The sequence below is a fragment of the Salmo salar genome, unplaced genomic scaffold (assembly GCF_965601325.2).
Source record: "Salmo salar unplaced genomic scaffold, fSalSal1 ptg000152l, whole genome shotgun sequence".
Taxonomy (NCBI): Eukaryota; Metazoa; Chordata; class Actinopteri; order Salmoniformes; family Salmonidae; genus Salmo; species Salmo salar.
The window spans coordinates 1,437,460-1,460,556 of record NW_027675323.1 but is presented as its reverse complement, the minus strand read 5'-3'; the positions used below and the strand labels follow the sequence as shown (position 1 = coordinate 1,460,556).

The window sequence follows — 23,097 nt, the reverse complement described above, 5'->3', positions numbered from 1 at the left end:
TCTCATATGTATATACTGTATTCTATACTATTCTACTGTATCTTAGTCTATGTATTACTCATCTCATATGTCTATACTGTATTCTATACTATTCTACTGTATCTTAGTCTATGTATTACTCATCTCATATGTATATACTGTATTCTATACTATCTACTGTATCTGTCTATGCTGCTCTGACATCACTCGTCCATATATTTATATATTCTTATTCCATTACTTACATTTGTGTGTATTAGGTATTTGTTGTGAAGTTGTTAGATATTGCTGCACTGTTGGAGCTAGGAACACAAGCATTTCGCTACACCCGCAATAACATCTGCTGAACACCTGTATGTGACAAATAACATTTGATTTATTATGAAGGTAATTTGTGTAAAATGTACCTTTCCCCACTCATTCACCCCATCTCTTTACATTGATGATGCATATTCAGTGGCCTGACTGTATCCATACTATATCAAAAGCCCATTCTGGTAGATCTGAACCTAATGCAGCTTAGAGTGATCGGAAGACAGAAGTCGCATTTAGGTGCCAGGTGTAACTGAGGCCATAGATGCTCCATATCCATTACTTTGAGTGTTTTATATAATATGACTAAATGTGTTTCTGTGTTGCAGGGACAGTCAATAAATGGAACAGCAAGGCCACAGAACATGACATAAGCAGAGCTGTGGGAGACCACCTCAAGCCCCTGGTAGAGCCGGGGGTGGTGTTTACCGCTCCACCACGCCTTCAGCAGGCTGGAAAAGTGGGATTGATACAGTTTTTCATACTAAGGTGGACCAAGAGTCTGTTGATTGGTCGGTCATAGGGTTCATTAGTTTTGCAATATGTTCAAATCAAATCAAGCTTTATTTATACAGCACATGTCAGACATGGATGCAACACAATGGCTTCACAGGAAAAAACAAATAAAAGACAATGAAAATAAACAAATATTTAGTACACAACAAACAGAAGACGTAACAACTGAAAGACTAATGAGCATTCTAAGGAAATGCCATTGATTAAAATATTCCTTGGATGCAATATCCAACCCAAAATATAAGTGTGTTCTTTAGGAGGGTCTCTGATATGACATGATGCAACACAATGTCTTCACAGGAAAAAACAAATACTTAGTACACAAACATAAGAGGATGAAATGCCATTGATTAAAATATTAATTGGATGCAACATCCAACCCAAAATATAAGCTTGTTTTTTAGGAGGGGCTCTGATAGACACTATGGGGGTGTCCACTGAAAGTTGACTAGTAACAACAACTGGGACCTAAAAGACACCCACCATGAGACCCACTAAATCTGCCCAAGAAGAGACAAACAAAAGAAAAACCCACACCAAACTTAAAGACAGGAAGTAAACCAAAAAGGTGGAGCAACTAAAGGTGTTGACTCTCCACATGTATCAAGACAACTGGAGCACTGGGCCAGACACTCTTAAATAGAACCTGGACCAGCTCAGGTGAAACACCTTCCCACTAACGAGATGGACAAGCCAGCACAGGTGTAACACATACTGACTAACGAGGTGACACCAATCAGTGCGTCCTACGTGCTAACGAGGTGACACCAATCAGTGCACCCAAGACACATTTCAGTTGTACAATCAATAAATCAAATGTATTTATAAAGCCCTTCTTACATCAGCTGATGTCACAAAGTGCTGTACAGAAACCCAGCCTAAAACCCCAAATAGCAAGCAATGCAATGCAGGTGTTGAAGCATGTCAGTTGGCTTTTCATTCAGAGTATCACTACAACTTCCATTTCACATAATCATCTACAATGCTTCACCTTCTACAATATAAACATGGTGTCTACTGGATGTCAACAATTAAAAACAAGAAAAAACACATATTTCTAAATAATAATTTACAATAGTATTATTTTTTCTCCTTTTTCTTTCCATAGAATCCTAAATCCCACTAGCTTCTAGAACTCTCGTCTTCCTAAATCTCACTAGCTTCTAGAACTCTTGTCTTCCTAAAACTCACTAGCTTCTAGAACTCTCCTCTTCCTAAATCCCACTAGCTTCTAGAACTCTCGTCTTCCTAAACCTCACTAGCTTCTAGAACTCTTGTCTTCCTAAAACTCACTAGCTTCTAGAACTCTCGTCTTCCTAAAACTCACTAGCTTCTAGAACTCTCGTCTTCCTAAAACTCACTAGCTTCTAGAACGAGCCCAAACAAAACTCAAATCAAATTGTAATAGTCACATGCGCCGGATACAACACTGGAAAGCTTACTTACGAGCCCCTAACCAACAGCGCACTTTCAATACGGAAAAGAATAAGAGATAAAACTCATCTCCAACACGGAAAAACGTGTCAAAATAAATTGTGATCCATGGCAACTCACTGGTTAAATGGCTAAACGCAAAACACATCTTTTTGACTGCCAACCCTTGAGATAATCAGCAACCAAGTTGTCCTTACCACCGACATGTCTGATTTCAAGAGGAAACTCCTGCAATATCCGTAGTAACTTTCCACCTCACTGCAGAGCTTCTCTCTCTTTTCAGGGTTCACTAGATAGGCATGTTGTTGGATCGGGGCCCAGTCCCCAATGTCATGCTCTAGTACATTTGGGTTGGCACATCTGAGAATGAACCCTGATATTCTAAAAGCAGGGCAACAATTCCAATATAATTGTACCAAAAATTGTCAGTTGGTTGCATGAATAACTATGATTACTAAATGTTACATAATTGTAAATATGAAATATCAAAACCAAATATACACCCCTTTGTTAATATGTATTGGCAATAATTAACTTAATGGTGAGACATGGAATGATAAAAAATGTATATTTTGTCAGGCTGGATGTTTGAAATATGAGGTGATTTGAGTCATTCTTCTTCAGTAGTGGAATAAAGACAATTAGCACTTGAATGTTGTAAATAAATACTGGAGTGATGTAAGATTGTTAATAAAATTGATTATAGGTGTATAGGCTGCAAGTATGTTGAAATTAAGTTGTTTTCAAGTCATTGAAAAAAACGACATCTTTTCAACTACAACCGAACATATATTGGACTTTTAGTCTTATTTTCAACGTCTTTTCAATTCCATTTTGCTAAATGAGAATAGTGCAATGTCAAAACACAGTTGCAACGTGTCCAAATCAATAACCAATATGCAGAAGAAGTTTGGGATATATTGAAAACCTAAACATTTTGAAGTGTTTCATTTTGATTCCAGTGGGTAACCAACATGGTAAGTGTAACACAACTCTTTTTGTGTTAATCACTTTTTGTTAAATCTCATAAATAGTACTCTTCCATTTCAGAGCCTGGATTTTCCCCCTGAGGCTAATATCCATATCATGTTGAAATCAATAGAACAGGGGACAAACGTTTAGTGTTCTACATTGACATCATTAAAATACTCCTACTACAATGTTAAAACATTCTATATTGTGACATTAATTCATTGATATCATGAAACAAATCCTTCATGTATGTATTTTCTGATGTTTGATCAGAGATATTTTACGACAGTATCTCTTCCCACATTGATCACAGCTATAGGGTTTCTCTCCTGTGTGTCTTCTCTGGTGCACTGTCAGATTGCTAGATTGACCAAAACTCTTCCCACATTGACCACAGCTATAAGGTTTCTCTCCTGTGTGTATTCTCTGGTGTAGAGTCAGTTGGCTAGACTGACCAAAACTCTTCCCACATTGGCCACAGCTATAAGGTTTCTCTCCTGTGTGTGTTCTCTGGTGTAATGTCAGCTGGCTAGACTGACCAAAACTCTTCCCACATTGACCACAGCTATAAGGTTTCTCTCCTGTGTGTATTCTCTGGTGTACAGTCAGAAATCTAGATGTAGTAAAACTCTTCCCACATTGATCACAGCTATAAGGTTTCTCTCCTGTGTGTATTCTCTGGTGCACTGTCAGCTCTCCAGATTGAACAAAACTCTTCCCACATTGACCACAGCTATAAGGTTTCTCTCCTGTGTGTGTTCTCTGGTGTACAGTCAGAGAGCCAGATGTAGTAAAACTCTTCCCACATTGATCACAGCTACAGGGTTTCTCTCCTGTGTGTATTCTCTGGTGTACTGTCAGATTGCTCGAGTGACCAAAACTCTTCCCACATTGATCACAGCTATAAGGTTTCTCTCCTGTGTGTATTCTCTGGTGTAAAGTCAGCTGGCTTGATGTAGTACAACTCTTCCCACATTTATCACAGCTATAAGATTTCTCTCCTTTGTGTGTTCTCTGGTGTATTTTAAGTTTTACTGAAGAGTTGAATCTTTTCCCACAGTCAGAGGAGCAGTGAGATTTCTTCCCTGTGGGTCTCTGCTGGTGTTTCTTGAGGAGTTCTGATCTGGAGAGACTCTTCTCTGCCTCGTCAGCATCATGAGGTTGTTGAGGCTCCCCAGAGGATCCACGATAGTCACTTCTCTCTCCTGTGTGAATGACAACGTCAGATGGTTAAATGCCCACAACAAAAATCCACTGTTTATTTGAGGTAAAGGGTGATGCCCAGAGCGTACCCATGAAGTTGTACAACAATTGACGTCTGTTAAATTTGAAAATAAACACAGTCAAGATAGCAACAATAGTCATATTTTGTCTTGTTTTCACATTAGTAGTAACATCGATGATTGTAGGCTATAAATAAGTTATTCATGTTGTTGAAACTCTAAGCAGTGTGCCAGACGACTTTTGGTCTCCAATTTGGGTCCCTTTCTGTGTTTGCGACAATTGCGGCACGAGGGCAAAGCACACACAATTTGGTTGCAGAAACTCCTCCCTGCTAATGAGGAAACCGATAGTTATGGATGTAGTATATCTGGTAATGAGGAAATGTAATGGACTGCTCGCTCCACTCCGGAGCGAGCAGTCGCACTTCGCTTCGCTCCACAGGTAATACTACACTTCTTTACATTACAACGGTTTGGTTTGTTTGATCTGAGCAATTTTTCTTAGCTATCAAAGATAATTGTGTAGTTTAGAGTAATTATCGAGGTTAGCTAGCCAGCCGCGACGCGACGCCTTGTCCTGACTCCAGACTTAGTCAACACACCTAGTCATCAAACCCACTGCTAGCTAGTGGGTTTGCTAGCTAAACAACCGTTACCGATTAGCAGCGCTGTAGATACTAATACATTACAACGGAACGGTTTGACTAGTGCAGTGTTAGCTAGCTAGCTACATAGTTGTCTTTGTCATAGCTTGATAATTGTGTAGTTTAGTAATTATCGAGGTTAGCTAGCCAGCTATTTCCGTCCCCCGCGACGCCATTGTTCCATACCTAGCCAACTATTACCGACGAGCAGCATTGTAGAAACTAAATACATTACAAAGGAACGTCTTGATTAGTGTTATGTTAGCTAGCTACAAAGTTGCTTTTGTATAATAGCCAACCTCTACCGACTAGCAGCAATGTAGAAACTATCACATTACAACGGAACGACTTGATTAGTGTAGTGTTAGTGTTAGTTAGCTAGCATTTTCGTCATTTTAGTCAATAAGATTTTTGCAACGTAAGCTTAACTTTCTGAACATTCGAGACGTGTAGTCCACTTGTCATTCCAATCTCCTTTGCATTAGCGTAGCCTCTTCTGTAGCTTGTCAACTATGTGTCTGTCTATCCCTGTTCTCTCCCCTCTGCACAGGCCATACAAACGCTTCACACCGCGTGGCCGCTGCCACTCTAACCTGGTGGTCCCAGCGCGCACGACCCACGTGGAGTTCCAGGTCTCCGGCAGCCTCTGGAACTGCCGGTCTGCGGCCAACAAGGCTGAGTTCATCTCAGCCTATGCTACCCTCCAGTCCCTAGACTTCCTGGCGCTGACGGAAACATGGATTACCACAGATAACACTGCGACTCCTACTGCTCTCTCCTCGTCTGCCCACGTGTTCACGCATACCCCTAGAGCATCGAGCCAGCGGGGTGGTGGCACTGGAATCCTCATCTCTCCCAAGTGGACATTCTCTCTTTCTCCCCTGACCCATCTGTCTATCTCCTCATTTGAATTCCATGCTGTCACAGTTACCAGCCCTTTCAAGCTTAACATCCTTATCATTTATCGCCCTCCAGGTTCCCTTGGAGAGTTCATCAATGAGCTTGACGCCTTGATAAGTTCCTTTCCTGAGGATGGTTCACCTCTCACAGTTCTGGGTGACTTTAACCTCCCCACGTCTACCTTTGACTCATTCCTCTCTGCCTCCTTCTTTCCACTCCTCTCCTCTTTTGACCTCACCCTCTCACCTTCCCCCCCTACTCACAAGGCAGGCAATACGCTTGACCTCATCTTTACTAGATGCTGTTCTTCCACTAATCTCATTGCAACTCCCCTCCAAGTCTCCGACCACTACCTTGTATCCTTTTCCCTCTCGCTCTCATCCAACACTTCTCACTCTGCCCCTACTCGGATGGTATTGCGCCGTCCCAACCTTCGCTCTCCCTCTCCCGCTACTCTCTCCTCTTCCATCCTATCATCTCTTCCCTCTGCTCAAACCTTCTCCAACCTATCTCCTGATTCTGCCTCCTCAACCCTCCTCTCCTCCCTTTCTGCATCCTTTGATTTTCTCTGTCCCCTAATCCTCCAGGCCGGCTCGGTCCTCCCCTCCTGCTCCATGGCTCGACGACTCACTGCGAGCTCACAGAACAGGGCTCCGGGCAGCCGAGCGGAAATGGAGGAAAACTCGCCTCCCTGCGGACCTGGCATCCTTTCACTCCCTCCTCTCTACATTTTCCTCTTCTGTCTCTGCTGCTAAAGCCACTTTCTACCACTCTAAATTCCAAGCATCTGCCTCTAACCCTAGGAAGCTCTTTGCTACCTTCTCCTCCCTCCTGAATCCTCCCCCCCCCCCCCCCCACTCCCTCTCTGCGGATGACTTCGTCAACCATTTTGAAAAGAAGGTTGATGACATCCGATCCTCGTTTGCTAAGTCAAACGACACCGTTGGTCCTGCTCACACTGCCCTACCCTGTGCTTTGACCTCTTTCTCCCCTCTCTCTCCAGATGAAATCTCGCGTCTTGTGACGGCCGGCCGCCCAACAACCTGCCCACTTGACCCTATCCCCTCCTCTCTTCTCCAGACCATTTCCGGAGACCTTCTCCACTACCTCACCTCGCTCATCAACTCATCCTTGACCGCTGGCTACGTCCCTTCCGTCTTCAAGAGAGCGAGAGTTGCACCCCTTCTGAAAAAACCTACACTCGATCCCTCCGATGTCAACAACTACAGACCAGTATCCCTTCTTTCTTTTCTCTCCAAAACTCTTGAACGTGCCGTCCTTGGCCAGCTATCTCTCTCAGAATGACCTTCTTGATCCTAATCAGTCAGGTTTCAAGACTGGGCATTCAACTGAGACTGCTCTTCTCTGTGTCACGGAGGCTCTCCGCACTGCTAAAGCTAACTCTCTCTCCTCTGCTCTCATCCTTCTAGTCCTATCTGCTGCCTTTGATACTGTGAACCATCAGATCCTCCTCTCCACCCTCTCCGAGCTGGGCATCTCCGGCGCGGCCCACGCTTGGATTGCGTCCTACCTGACAGGTCGCTCCTACCAGGTGGCGTGGCGAGAATCTGTCTCCGCACCACGTGCTCTCACCACTGGTGTCCCCCAGGGCTCTGTTCTAGGCCCTCTCCTATTCTCACTATACACCAAGTCACTTGGCTCTGTCATATCCTCACATGGTCTCTCCTATCATTGCTATGCAGACGACACACAATTAATCTTCTCATTTCCCCCTTCTGATAACCAGGTGGCGAATCGCATCTCTGCATGTCTGGCAGACATATCAGTGTGGATGACGGATCACCACCTCAAGCTGAACCTCGGCAAGACGGAGCTGCTCTTCCTCCCGGGGAAGGACTGCCCGTTCCATGATCTCACCATCACGGTTGACAACTCCCTTGTGTCCTCCTCCCAGAGTGCTAAGAACCTTGGCATGACCCTGGACAACACCCTGTCGTTCTCCACTAACATCAAGGCGGTGACCCGATCCTGTAGGTTCATGCTCTACAACATTCGCAGAGTACGACCCTGCCTCACACAGGAAGCGGCACAGGTCCTAGTCCAGGCACTTGTCATCTCCCGTCTGGATTACTGCAACTCGCTGTTGGCTGGGCTCCCTGCCTGTGCCATTAAACCCCTACAACTCATCCAGAACGCCGCAGCCCGTCTGGTATTCAACCTTGCCAAGTTCTCTCACGTCACCCCGCTCCTCCGCTCTCTCCACTGGCTTCCAGTTGAAGCTCGCATCTGCTTGCCTACGGAGCTGTGAGGGGAACGGCACCTCCGTACCTTCAGGCTCTGATCAGGCCCTACACCCAAACAAGGGCACTGCGTTCATCCACCTCTGGCCTGCTCGCCTCCCTACCTCTGAGGAAGCACAGTTCCCGCTCAGCCCAGTCAAAACTGTTCGCTGCTCTGGCACCCCAATGGTGGAACAAGCTCCCTCACGACGCCAGGACAGTGGAGTCAATCACCACCTTCCGGAGACACCTGGAACCCCACCTCTTTAAGGAATACCTAGGATAGGATAAAGTAATCCTTCTAACCCCCCCCCCCTCCCCTAAAAGATTTAGATGCACTATTGTAAAGTGGTTGTTCCACTGGATATCATAAGGTGAATGCACCAATTTGTAAGTCGCTCTGGATAAGAGCGTCTGCTAAATGACTTAAATGTAAAATGTAAAATATGACTAAAAGTTTGACTAAATGATTTCACTCAGAAACCCTATAACCTGTTGAAATGTATTCGAATTAAGGCTATAATAATGGGTTAATACTGTGCAATACTGTGTGTGAGTAAGACACGGGTACCACTTCAAAAAATGAGCAGGGCAGAGTTGATAAGACGACCTTGGGAAGGAACAGGAGAAGAGGCCTCCTTAAGTTAGGGAGAGAAACAACGGCCTGGGAACGGATAAGGAGACAGGTGGTCTGGGTACTGCTTGGTGGAGTTCTGTACTGGTGTGTGTGTGTGTGTTAATATAAAAGGCTTAGTACATTGTAAGGATTTTCAGAGCTCTCATAAATTAACGTTTAGACCCTTGTAGGCTGGCTATCCGTCTGCTTCATTCAACCAGAATCTAACACACTCTGGGGGGGGCAGACTGAGTAGTTTAATTGAAGTTCGGATTAAGAACATTGATAACTTAATTCACGTAACAGGAAACCACTAGTTATGGATGTAGTATATCTGGTAATGAGGAAACCACTAGTTATGGATGTAGTATATCTGCCTGGAGCAAAAATGATGAGACTTTTGGTCTCCAATATAGGCCCCTTTCTGTGTTTGGACTATAAGGGCGACACAATTTGGTTGCAGAAACTCCTCCCTGCTAATGAGGAAACCACTAGTTATGGATGTAGTATATCTGGTAATGAGGAAACCACTAGTTATGGATGTAGTATATCTGGTAATGAGGAAACCACTAGTTATGTATGTAGTATATCTGGTAATGAGGAACCCACTAGTTAAGGATGTAGTATATCTGGTAATGAGGAAACCACTAGTTATGGATGTAGTATATCTGGTAATGAGGCAACCACTAGTTATGGATGTAGTATATCTGGTAATGAGGAACCCACTAGTTATGGATGTAGTATATCTGGTAATGAGGAAACCACTAGTTATGGATGTAGTATATCTGGTAATGAGGAACCCACTAGTTATGGATATAGTATATCTGGTAATGAGGAAACCACTAGTTATGGATGTAGTATATCTGGTAATGAGGAAACCACTAGTTATGGATGTAGTATATCTGCTAATGAGGAAACCACTAGTTATGGATGTAGTATATCTGGTAATGAGGAAACCACTAGTTATGGATGTAGTATATCTGGTAATGAGGAAACCACTAGTTATGGATATAGTATATCTGCTAATGAGGAAACCACTAGTTATGGATGTAGTATATCTGCCTGGAGCAAAAATGGTGAGCTAAGATTTTAGTTTTTCACAATGTATTCTGAATATTACAGCGCAAGATCAGGAGTGCTACTCAAGGAAACTCACATTAAGCTCTGTGTCTACTCACTAATTCACCACCGTGGGGGAAACTCAGGGGAGTTCTCATAGGCTGACAGCAAAAATAGCCTCCATTTACAGGTTGATGATGAGTACATTTCACATTACTTTTGGATTATAATTGTAAGGCTCGTTTGAATCTCCTGCTTAATATGTTTGTGTTATTGTCACAAATCAACTGATTTATAGTTAAACACTTCAACCAGTTAAATGCTCTTTGGCTAGCTTTTCCATCAGCCTGACAATAAGGGTTTGTACACTAAGTGTTTAACAAATTGGCCCATAACTTCACCTAACAATAACATAGACCTACTGTAGGACCCATAACTTCACCTAACAATAACATAGACCTACTGTAGGACCCATAACTTTATCTAACAACAACATAGCCGTAGGACTATAAATCATTTAATATTTCAGGTGAAACATGGAAATTAAAATGTCTTTGTCATGACATTTCATAACCTGATCACCAAATAATTTTGTGAATAATCCCACTAGGCTACTCTGTAATGTGTTGTCATTCTAAATGTCCTGAATATAGGAAAATAGCTCTGTGTGTTGAACAATAGCCTATCCATCAAGGAACAGTTCTCTACACATTATGAGCTAAGTATCTCTGTTTCCAAACGGACTAACGAGACCCTACAGTAAATCAAGCAGACAATAACACATTATAAACATCAATTTGTTAGGGGTGTTGGATCCAATGTGGAGCACGGCATAACTGTCTTTACCAGAGTAATGAATGAAGAAGCACTTTGGTTGTTGTTGCATGTCGTCATGTTTGTCATGTGACTGTCATTCAGAAAATGATTTCCTGGATCAGCTGATGATAGTTGAACATGTGACTGTAACTAAACAGCTAAAGTATTATGTATTATGTGTAATTATTGAAGAACCACATTAATGACAGTATCCATTTGGGAGTTGTCAATAAAGTTAAGGTCACTCTTGGTTAGAACCATTGGATTAGCAAACTCTGAAATGATTTAGGATTTCTGTATCCATGAAAACTGTTTTTCCAGCGTAACATAAGGAGACACTAAATGTTACGTAGGTAGAGAGCATTTCAGAGATCTGAATACAAACAACTTTCCTAACAGGACAATAACCTAAACCACAAGGCCAAATCTACACTGGAGGAGCTTACCAAGATGACATTGAATGTTCCTGATTGGCCTAGTTACAGTTTGGACTTAAATCGTCTTTAAAATCTATAGCAAGACTTGAAAATGGCTTTCTAGCAATGATCAACAACCAACTTGACAGAACATGAAGGATTTTTAAAAGAATAATGAATATTCACATGAAGATCAGTCTCCTATTGGATGACATCACGACTTCCCATCAAGCCAACTCCTTGAAGGCCTTACTATGACATCACTCACTCCTTCTAGTTTGCAGTTGTTAAAAAAGCACTATTTTGCTCAAAACATTTATTTGTTTCCCATTAGTGTGTTTATACTTTACTGTATTTATATCACTTTTCAACAGGAAAAGTGAACAATTCATACAGTACAAAAACATATTTGAGTGTAGAATGCCCTTTTAAAAATCACACATTAGTTCAACATCTGCAGAGTTTGTGTCCCTGTTTTATTAGATAGTACTCACTGTATTTACTGGTGTTAATCAGATCAATGTCCCTGTTTTATTAGATAGTACTCACTGTATTTACTGGTGTTAACCAGATCAATGCCCCTGTTTTATTAGATAGTACTCACTGTATTTACTGGTGTTAACCAGATCAATGTCCCTGTTTTATTAGATAGTACTCACTGTATTTACTGGTGTTAATCAGATCAATGTCCCTGTTTTATTAGATAGTACTCACTGTATTTACTGGTAATAATCAGTTCTCCAGTCTTCTCTTCTTCGTCCTCCTCTAATGTGACAGTAATCTCCCCCTCTTCATCCTTCATTCCAAAAACGTCTTCATCTTCTTTCATTTCATCCTCCACTCCAAAAACGGCATCTTCCTCCTCGTCTTTCACTCTGAAAGCGTCTTTCTCTTCTTCTTTCACGGTAACAGCCTCACCTTCTACTTGTCTTTGTAATGTAACATCCTCCTCTTCCTCTTTCACGACAACGTTCTGCCACAGTCCCTCTTTCTCCGTCCAGCAGACCTCTTCTTTAGCAGGAGGAGAGTAGCTTAGTGAGCGCATGGTCGGGGATGTTAGCTAGCTAGGCTAATGCTAACTTAACCAGCCAGATAGTTGACTTACAACGTAAATATGAAATTAAATGGGGTAGCTAGTTGTTTCCACATAAGTATGTTTGAATCATAGTGGCAATTAAACCACGAAATTGTCTAAAGAACTTGAATGTTCCGACTTTGTCGGCTAGCGAGCTACCGAGGTGGCTGCAGTTGTTGAAGAAGCGTTCCGTCCACTAGATTATACGTCACACTAGAAACATCGCCTGAAAGACACATATCGCCATCTGCTGTCTGGAGGGAGGAAACGCAGTTGAGGAGGGAAAACTATTTTTATTCTTTCATTGAATTATAATATTATAAAGCAGTTTAGGGAAACGTTTTTTTTCTCTCCATTAAATATGAATATTATATCAACAAGTACAAAGAGCAACAAGTGTTTGATTAGTTCAGATTTTTTATGAGAATTTAAAACAAACTCTACATCTACTCCACATCTGTATTTCTGATTCAGTCAAATAACTAGATATCAAAATAAGCACCTAGTTATTGGTACCCTTGATAATGATGAGCAAAAATTACTGTATGAAATAAATAAATTAACTTTACCCACTACCAGGATATTTTAGCCCAAAACCTGGTTACCTCTCTGCTAGGAGGCTGAAACTTGGCCATAAGAGGATCTTCCAGCAAGACACATCAATATCCACAAAGAAATGGTTAATTGGGCACAAAAATCAACATTTTTAATGGCCATCTCAGTCTTCGGACTTGAACTCCATTGAAAATCTGTGGTTTGAATTGAACAGGGCAGTCCATAAGACAGACTAAATAAATCAAGGACATGGAGAGATTCTGTATGGAGGAATGGTCTAAGATCCCACCCAATGTGTTCTCTAATCTCATTAAACATTTCAGTGTCGTTATCCTCCCAAGGGGAGGGTGCTGGAGTACTGAAAACATGGGTGGCAATAATTCAGACCCCAACCTTTTGAGAATTACATTTTAAACTAAATCTCTTTCTCTGAGCAATTGTATTAGTATAAAATAATATAATTTCCTTTTTTTGTGTTGGTGTAACAATACATCATGTAGATGTATATAATGAACAGACTAGGTCTATACTGCTCCTACATGGTGTAACAATACATCATGTAGATGTATATAATGAACAGACTAGGTCTATACTGCTCCTACATGGTGTAACAATACATCATGTAGATGTATATAATGAACAGACTAGGTCTATACTGCTCCTACATGGTGTAACAATACATCATGTAGATGTATATAATGAACAGACTAGGTCTATACTGCTCCTACATGGTGTAACAATACATAATGTTGAAGTATATAATGAACAGACTAGGTTCTATCCTATTCTACTGTATCTGTATTCTACTGTATTACTCATCTCATATGTATATACTGTATTCTATACTATTCTACTGTATCTGTCTATGTATTACTCATCTCATATGTATATACTGTATTCTATCATATTCTACTGTATCTGTCTATGTATTACTCATCTCATATGTATATACTGTATTCTATACTATTCTACTGTATTTTAGTCTATGCCACTCTGACATTGCTCGTCCAAATATTTATATATTCTTAATTCCATTCCTTTACTTTAGATGTGTGTATTTGTTGTGAAGTTGTTACATATTATTGCACTGTTGTCCTTGAGTGGTCCAGCCAGAGCCCGGACTTGAACCCGATCAAACATCTCTGGAGAGACCTGAAAATAGTTGTGCAGCGATGCTCCCCATCCAACCTGACAGAGCTTGAGAGGATCTGCAGAGAAGAATGGAAGAAACTACCCAAATACAGGTGTGTCAAGCTTCTAGTGTCATACCCAAGAAGACTCAAGGCTGTAATCGCTGTTTCAACAAAGTACTGAGTTAAGGGTCTGAACACTTATGTAAATGTAGGATTGGGCCGTTGTCATCAAACTTCCATGATTAGTAAGAATTAGGGTAGATTTATAGGACTATTGTTTTTATGATTCATACATACTTTCCTAACCCTAAAATGTACCTAAATAATCTACAAGATCAGAGTATTTTTAAATCTACCAGTTGGTGTTGAAACAGAGACGAATGATGACTTTCTTGAATTGATCCCTAGTTTCTGACTCCGTGTATTCTATTGAGTCCGTCAACAAAATTAGAATGAAAAGGTATTTAAAGGCACAACATTCTAATTAAAGGTATTACCGTATTTAAAAGAATGGCTTAAGATGAAATGGACTCTAAACCCTATTGAATGAAAACTCCATGACAAAATCTGTTGGCCAACAACTGTGAGGGTTTTCAGCAAGGTATCAACACATGCAGAGTGTGAGTAAGCAAGACATACATTCCTAAATGGGGATCGGCCCCAGTCTCCTGGTAAAACACCAGAACCCTCCCCCTACAGCATTTATGTTCATTTTGAGAAAGTAGCACTACAGTCTCCGGGTAAAAAACTACTTTTGGGTAAAAATAGATGCAACACCTGTCTATGAATTTGAGAGGTTACATTGATGCTCCAGATACTCAACTAGTCTAAAGCAGACCAGTTTTATTGCTTCTTTAATCATAACAACAGTTTTCAGCTGTGCTAACATAATTGCAAAAGGGTTTTCTAATGATCAATTAGCCTTTTAAAATGATAAACTTGGATTAACTAACACAACGTGCCATAGGAACACAGGAGTGATGGTTGCTGATAATGGGCCTCTGTACGCCTATGTAGATATTCCATTAATAATCATCTGTTTCCAGCTACAATAGTCCTTTACAACATTAACAATGTCTACACTGTATTTCAGATCAATTTGATGTTATTTTAATGGACAAAAAATGGCTTTCTTTTAAAAACAAGGTTATTTCTAAGTGACCCCAAACTGTTGAACGGTAGTGTACATCTACATCCTCCCATGTTGCTGAACCACTGATCAATAACTCCCTATTACAGGAAAAAACACTATTTCCATTGGTTGTTAGTACTGTACTGACCTCTCGTCCTCTGTCTCTCTCGTACTCTGCCTTGTGTATTTATCTTCAAAATATTCTTATAGTCCCAACATAGAACCAAATAGACTTCCCAAAAATAATATGACATTTACTTTATTTCACATTTATTTAATCAGATATGTCAATTGAGAACCAATACGCATTTACAATGACAATCTGAATGAAGAAATACTAATATCAATCTATTTAATAATTAACATGTTTGAAATATCCCAATTATATAGTGAACAACATTTAGGGGTTTACACTTGCATTCAATCAATCTTAAGTTCATAATCAAAACATTTTTTTTTTACTCTTTTAATCCGATTTTCGACATGATCATGTCTTGAGCTGGAAAAAACATGTAGACCTATTTTTCAGTATGATTTCATTCATACAATATTATTTAATGTAGAATGAACAAAAACACAATTTCTCAATCAAAAACATAAGTCAGAACACAGCCTCTCTATTCTCTCATGTGATTTCAGGTCCTCTGACTGGGAAAATGTCTTTCCACAATGAGAGCAGTGGTATGTCTTCTCCTCCTGTGTATGTGTATGTATTCTTTCATGCTCTTTCAGGTACCTTAACCGGGTAAATCTCTTTCCACTGTGGGAGCAGTGGTAAGGCTTTTCTCCTGTGTGTATTCTCTCAAGCTCCTTCAGGCTCCCTAACTGGGTGCAACTCTTTCCACTGTGGGAGCAGTGGTAAGGCTTTTCTCCTGTGTGTATTCTCTCATGCTCCTTCAGGCTCCCTAACTGGGTGCAACTCTTTCCACAATGGGAACATTGGAAAGGCTTTTCTCCTGTGTGTGTTCTCTCATGCCTTTCCACGCTCCCTAACCACCTAAAACTCTTTCCGCACAAGGAGCAGTGGTAAGGCTTCTCTCCAGTGTGTATTCTCTTATGTGTTCTCAGGCTCCCTTACTGAGTAAAACTCTTTCCACACTGGGAGCAGTGATGTTGTCCTGCTGGTTTGGACATCTCAGGGTCTGGTTCCTCTGAAGAACTCTTCCTGCTGTCAGAAGGAGAGTCTGGTCTCTCTCCTGTCAAAGACAAACAGATTATATAATTAATTAAACAGAGACCTGAATGAAACATGATAAAACTTCCTATGATGTTTAATCTCGACTAGATTCCTCAATCACCTGAAGTCAGTTTTCACAAGTATTATTAAACCCACTTCAAAATGCAGGTCTCTGGTGCTTCTTAGGATGTCCAGGCAGGTGATTCACTTCTAACCGAAGTCTTGCAGGTGTTTACATGGTTTTCACATCTGCCAGGTCATCGAAAAATCAAATTTCAGTACGAGTGTATATATATATATATTTTTTTTGTACTTTTACACCTTTTTCTCACCAATTTCATGATATCCAATTGCAACTCCCCTACGGACTCCGGGGAGAGGCGAAGGTCGAGCCATGTGTCCTCTGAAACACGACCCTGCCAAGCCGCACTGCACATCTTGACACACTGCTCGTTTAACCCGGAAGACAGCCACACCAATGCGTCGGAGGAAACACTGTCCAGCTGGCGACCGAAGTCAGCGTGCATGCTGACCACCACAAGGAGTCGCTAGATCACAATGGGACAAGGACGTCCCGGCCAGCCAAACCCTCCCCAAACATAACGCTTTGTATTCAGGATATAAAGTTTGTTTCTTTGCCACATTCTTTTGTAGTATTACTTTAGTGCCAACAGCCTCTCTATTCTCTCATGTGATTTCAGGTCCTCTGACTGGGAATGCTTCCTTCTTTTCACTCTGTCATTTAGGTTAGTATTGTGGAGTAACTACAATGTTGTTGATCCATCCGCAGTTTTCTCATATCACAACCATTAAACACTAACTATTTTAAAGTCACCATTAGCCTCATGGTGAAATCTCTGAGAGGTTTCCTTCCTCTCCAGCAACTGAGTTAGTGACTGGGTATATTGATACACCATCTAAAGTGTAATTAATAACTTCACCATGCTCAAAGGGATATTCAATGTCTGCTTTTTTTTACCCATCCAGCAATACATGCCCTTCTTTGCGAGGCGTTGGAAAACCTCCCTGGTCTTTGTGGTTGAATCTGTGTTTGAAATTCACTGCTCAACTGAGAGACAATACAGATAATTGTATGTGTGGGGAACAGAGATGAGGTATTCATTCAAATATCATGTTAAACACTATTATTGCACACAGTGAGTCCATGCAACTTATGTGACTTGTTAAGCAAAATCTTTACTCCTGAACTTATTTAGGCTTTTAATTAAATGTGTAAACATTTCCAAAAACATAATTCCACTTTGACATTATGGGGTATTGAATCCATTTAACCCCAGTATCTCTACTTGCACATTCATCTTCTGCACATCCTACCATTCCAGTGTTTAATTGCTATATTGTAATTACTTCGCCACCATGGCCTATTTATTGCCTAACCTCTCTTATCCTACCTCATTTACACATGCTGTATATAGATTTTTCTACTGTATAATTGATTGTATGTTTGTTTTACTCCATGTGTAACTCTGTGTTGTTGTATGTGTCGAATTGCTATGCTTTATCTTGGCCAGGTCGCAGTTGCAAATGAGAACTTGTTCTCAACTGGCCTACCTGGTTAAATAAAGGTGAAATAAAAATAAATAAAAATATTTTTTAAATTTAGGCTGTAACACAACGAAATGTGGGACAAGTCAAGGGGTGTGAATACTTTCTGAAGGCACTGTATATATAAAACTCCCCCCACACAGCAATCTAATAGCATCAGTAAAATCTGTTGAAATTAAACCACAGATAAATATACCTAACATAGTACATCTATTAAACAATTCATCACAACACATACATCAGAAATAGTTACACATTATAGAGATCCATTCATGGATGTACAGGTCTGTTGGATAAACGTTCAGAAATGTCCACTGCTGATTTTTTCCAGGCGTCCATAGCGGACACCCTGGCCCTATGAATCCTGGCCGTGGACAAATTCTCAGTCAGAAACACAAGTCAGAACACAGCCTCTCTATTCTCTCGTGTGATTTCAGGTCCTCTGACTGGGAAAATGTCTTTTCACAATGAGAACAGTGGTATGTCTTCTCCTCCTGTGTATTAGTATGTTGGAAAGGCTTTTCTCCTGTGTGTTTTCTCGCATGCTTTTTCAAGCTCCCCGACCACCTAAAACTCTTTTCACATCGGGAACATTGGAAAGGCTTTTCTCCTGTGTGTTTTCTCGCATGCTTTTTCAAGCTCCCCGACCACCTAAAACTCTTTTCACACTGGGAACATTGGAAAGGCTTTTCTCCTGTGTGTATTCTCTCATGCGTTTTCAGGCTCACTAACCACCTAAAACTGTTTCCACAGTGAGAACAGTGATAAGGTTTCTCTCCCGTGTGTATTCTCTCATGCTTTTTCAGGACCCATAACCACCTAAAACTGTTTCCACAGTGGGAACAGTGATAAGGCTTCTCTCCCGTGTGTGTTCTCTCATGTCCAACCAGGGCCCCTAACTGAGTAAAATTCTTTCCACAGTGGGAACAGTGGTAGGGCTTTTCTCCTGTATGTGTTCTCTCATGCATTTTCAGGCTCCCTAACCACCTAAAACTCTTTCCACAGTGGGAGCAGTGGTGTTGGTTAGGCGTCTCTGGGTCTGTTTCCCCTGAGGAACTCTTCCTGCTGTCAGAGTCTGGTCTCTCTCCTGCCAAAGACAAACAGAGTATCTAGTTAAACAGAGACCTGAATGAAACCTGCATTAAATAAAAATGTCTTCCTATGAGGTTTAATCTAGACTAGATCCCTCAATACCCTGAGGTCAGTTTTCACAACATTACATCATTAATAATAAACTTGGTGACGGTGAGATTTAAAAACAAATGATGAAGAGCTCCAAATCTAATCTCTCAGGGAATGTCATGTTTATAGGCTGATCAGAGCTCTATAATAATACATAATGTCATGTTTATAGGCTGATCAGAGCTCTATAATAATAGATAATGTCATGTTTATAGGCTGATCAGAGCTCTATAATAATAGATAATGTCATGTTTATAGGCTGAGCAGAGCTCTATAATAATAGATAATGTCATGTTTATAGGCTGAGCAGAGCTCTATAATAATAGATAATGTCATGTTTATAGGCTGATCAGAGCTCTATAATAATAGATAATGTCATGTTTATAGGCTGATCAGAGCTCTATAATAATATATATTACTATTCCAGTCAGTGTTATAGGCTGCAGTTGATCCATTGTTAATAACGTTTTGTTGGTGTCCCACTTCATCTCTAAAGTAATAATGGACATTACTATCTCTCTAAATTATATTTTTTTGTTTAGCCACACCTTTCCTTCAAAATTGTTATTTTGAAGACTTACAAACTGTCCTTTTGCTATTATGTTCAGTCTCCCCAAAACACTTGTCCTTTTGCTAATATTTTCAGTCTCCCCAAAACGCTTGTCCTTTTGCTAATATGTTCAGTCTCCCCATAACACGTGTCCATTTCATTTCAATAATGCTTCTTATTGTAACGGGCGTCGTATAGAGGGGACCAAAACGCAGCGTGTTGAGTGTTCATTATTATATTTATTTACTCAAAACACTAATGACAAAATAACAAAAGGAAATTATCAACTTACAGTTCTGTCAGGTACAGAGACTAAACAGAATGCAACTGCCCACAAAAACCCAGGAAGAAAAACCCCTACTTAAATATGATCTCCAATCAGAGGCAACGAGGACCAGCTGCCTCCAATTGGAGATCAACCCCCCAAAAAAACATAGAAATAGAAAACCTAGAACTAACACATAGAAATAGAAAACATAGAAAAACACAAAACACCGCCTGTCAAACCCTGACCTACTCTACCATAGAAAATAACCAGTTACTATGGTCAGGACGTGACACTTATTTTATGTATTTCTCCAACATTATTTAGAAATCTGCTTTTTGCGGGTATACACACTCTACGCAAGGCCTACAATGGACACACGTCAAAAATTTCATTTATAACATGTTTGCCATTCTGTGAGACAATTAAGTTGTGATTTTGTGGTGGGGGGACTCTGATGGTATACACATGTTACAGTTAAGTAATAAGGCCAGAGGAAGTGTGGTATATGGCCAATATAGCACGGTTAAAGACTGTTCTTAAGCACGACTCAACACAGAGTGCCCGGATACAGAACTTAGCCGTGGTATATTGGCCATCTATCACAAACCCCTGAGGTGTCTTATTGCTATTATAAACATGTTACCAACATAATTAGAACAGTAAAAATACATGACATACCCGTGGTATACGGCCTGATATACCACGGCTGTCAGCCAATCAGCATTCAGTGCTTTAATCATCCATTTTAAAATGTAGCTTTAACATTATATTATAACATGAATTCCTATAGTACAGAACAACATCTTCAAGTATAGAATTTCAGTAGCATGCTGCTTTAAAACAACACGTTCGTTCAAAACCTTTGGAGAGTTAGAGCCCGTTTTTAAGACAGTACTTACTGATGGTAATCAGATCTCCTGACTCCTCTGTCAATATGACCGTTATCTCTCCCTCTTTCTCCTCCTTCACTCCAAAAACTACATCCTCCTTTCTCTTCCTCCTCTTCTTTTACTGTAACATCCTCCTCCTCTTTCACTCTGAACGCGTCTTCCTCTTCTTTCACTGAAACGTCTTTCTCTTCTTCTTTCACAGTAACAGTCTCACCCTCTACTTCTTGTTTTACTGTGACATCCTCCTCTTCCTTCTCCTCTTTCACGACAATGTTCAGCCCCAGAGCTTCTTTCTCCGTCCAGCAGACCTCCTCTTCTTTAACAGGAGGGGAGTAGTTTAGGGAGCTCATGTTCAGACCTCTTCTTTAGCAGGCGAGGAATACATCAGTGAGTTCATGGTCGGGGATGTTAGCTAGCTAGCTAGTTAGCATGAGCGACTAGTTTAGTGCTAGGCTAACTTATCAAGCCAGCTAGTTGACTAACAATGTACCTATAACATTTTAATGGTGTCTATTAACTAGATGTCAGAAGTATATTTAAAACACAGAGGCAAATATGCACAGAAACAGTCTAAATGTTTCGGCTGTAGGCTACCAAGGTGGCTGACTCGTTGTTGTTGATCCGTTCCGTCCACTAGATTATACGTCACGCTGCAGCATCGCCTGAAAGACGCACATCGCCGTCTGCTGACTGGAGGGAAATGCAGTTAAGATTGTTGTTTTTTTTGCACACAAATTTATTTTTCATTCCTTTCATGAAATAATAATATTATATTGAGACGTTCAAATAGAGCACTGCATATTTTAAGTGAGAATTTAAAACATACTATCATTCACATCTGTATTTAAGGCAGTTTCATATTCATTCATTTAAAGAAACCCACTGGTCACACTGGTTGAATTATCTGTCAGACTAGGAACTCCGCAGCCTAGTTGAACAGTGATCTATGTTCTATGAACGCTGCTGGGAGCAAACTGGAGAGTAGCTACAGGAAAACAAACCTAACTGCATGTCCAGGCCCTGGTATCTGTATTTAAGGCAGTTTCATATTCATAATTTTTTTTTTTTTTATTATTATTTATTTATTTTTTATTTTTTTAGTTTACAGTAATGTATTCGCTAACTATTATTTTATTTTTTTTGTAGTTTTTTAGTTTGCACAGATCTTTATTTAACTTGTTGTAAATAACAGTAACATGCAAAACATAAACATAACATAACATAACAGCCAGAGGGAATCCAAAGAAATTAGAGAAAAAGAAAAAAAACTATTATATCAAATCAAATACAGACATATATCGAATACATTTTTTTGACATATTGTTTTGTATACGTTTTAAAGATTCTACGTACTTTTCCAAATCAGATAAAAAAATTAAGAAAAGGGGCTTTATCTTCATAAATTTTGATTTGTGGATGAAAGATTTTCCTAATAAAATAAAGAGATTTATGACATACTCACGTTCAATTGTGGAATCAGTGTAGTAAAATAATATGTCAAACTTAGTAATATCAATGGTTGTATGCAATTTGCGGCTAAGATATAGTTTTACATCAGTCCAAAACACTTCACTATATAAACAATTACAGAATAAGTGTTCAATAGATTCAGTTTCTAGTTCACAAAAACTGCATTCACTGGTAACGTCAAATATATATTTAGAGATCAAGCTATTACACGGATAGCATCTATGGATTATCTTAAAGGAGATCTCCTTTACTTTATTGGTCACCATAAATCTGTGTGGAGTGAGCCAAGCACGGCGCCAGTTTACATCAAACGATGAAGCCCAACAAAATATAGCAGAGGGAATAGACTTCCTGTAGAAAATATCCCTTATTAAACGATTGTTGAATTTCGTATCTAGTAGACCAATGCCATTCACCTGAATATCGCTTACAATCGGAGATATTCCAAAATATGCATTATTCTGAAGTAAAGTTTTTATCCCACTAGGTATAGCTTTAATAACAGTGTCATATTCCTTGCTTGAAACCTCAAAGTTGTATATTTCCATAAATTCTCTCTGTGTAAATAGATTGCCACTGTTATTAACCAATTGGCTGACAAGAACAATGTTTTTCGAGAACCATTTATGGTTAAATAACATCTTATTTCTATGTAATATTGACCCATTGTTCCAAATAAAACATTTATGAGGTGAAAAGTTGTGTTTATACAACAAAGCCCATCACATTAAAGCCTGCTTGTGAATAACTGTTGTTGCTGTTGAAAGAAGCGTTCCGTCCACTAGATTATACGTCACACCAACAGCATCGCCTTAAATTCCCAGACCGCCATCTGCTGACTGGAGTGGGTAACGCAGTAGAGTAAAATGTTTATTTTAGTTTCAGACAAGTTTAATTGTAGGAAGCATAAGTTTTTACTCACCAGTGTAACAACACAGTGTGGTTAAAGACTTAGTAAGCTAGTCGTATTCA

General features: G+C 40.1%; 1 protein-coding gene and 1 long non-coding RNA gene across 2 annotated transcripts; both read right to left on the bottom strand.

Annotated features, from left to right (window-relative positions):
* Positions 1-836: 836 nt before the first annotated feature.
* Positions 837-12,375, bottom strand: LOC145867021 (uncharacterized). The gene is made up of 2 exons (XM_082971066.1): positions 11,842-12,375; positions 837-4,418 (listed from the first exon to the last, which is right to left on the bottom strand). The coding sequence occupies exons 1-2, from the start codon at positions 12,170-12,172 to the stop codon at positions 3,457-3,459; spliced, it is 1,293 nt and encodes a 430-aa protein (XP_082827192.1). The 5' UTR covers positions 12,173-12,375; the 3' UTR covers positions 837-3,456.
* A 5,031-nt stretch (positions 12,376-17,406) lies between these two features.
* LOC123733288 (uncharacterized) lies at positions 17,407-21,292 on the bottom strand. The gene is made up of 2 exons (XR_006763723.2): positions 20,665-21,292; positions 17,407-18,852 (listed from the first exon to the last, which is right to left on the bottom strand). It is a non-coding gene; the product is annotated as an uncharacterized LOC123733288 (long non-coding RNA).
* Between the last annotated feature and the right edge of the window lie 1,805 nt (positions 21,293-23,097).

Coding starts and splice junctions, on each gene's coding strand:
- LOC145867021 (XM_082971066.1), bottom strand. CDS start 12,172: ATGCGCTCACTAAGCTACTCTCCTCCTGCTAAAGAAGAGGTCTGCTGG. Junction 4,419..11,841: donor GATTATTACCAGTAAATACA/GTGAGTACTATC, acceptor TCATTCACACAG/GAGAGAGAAGTGACTATCGT.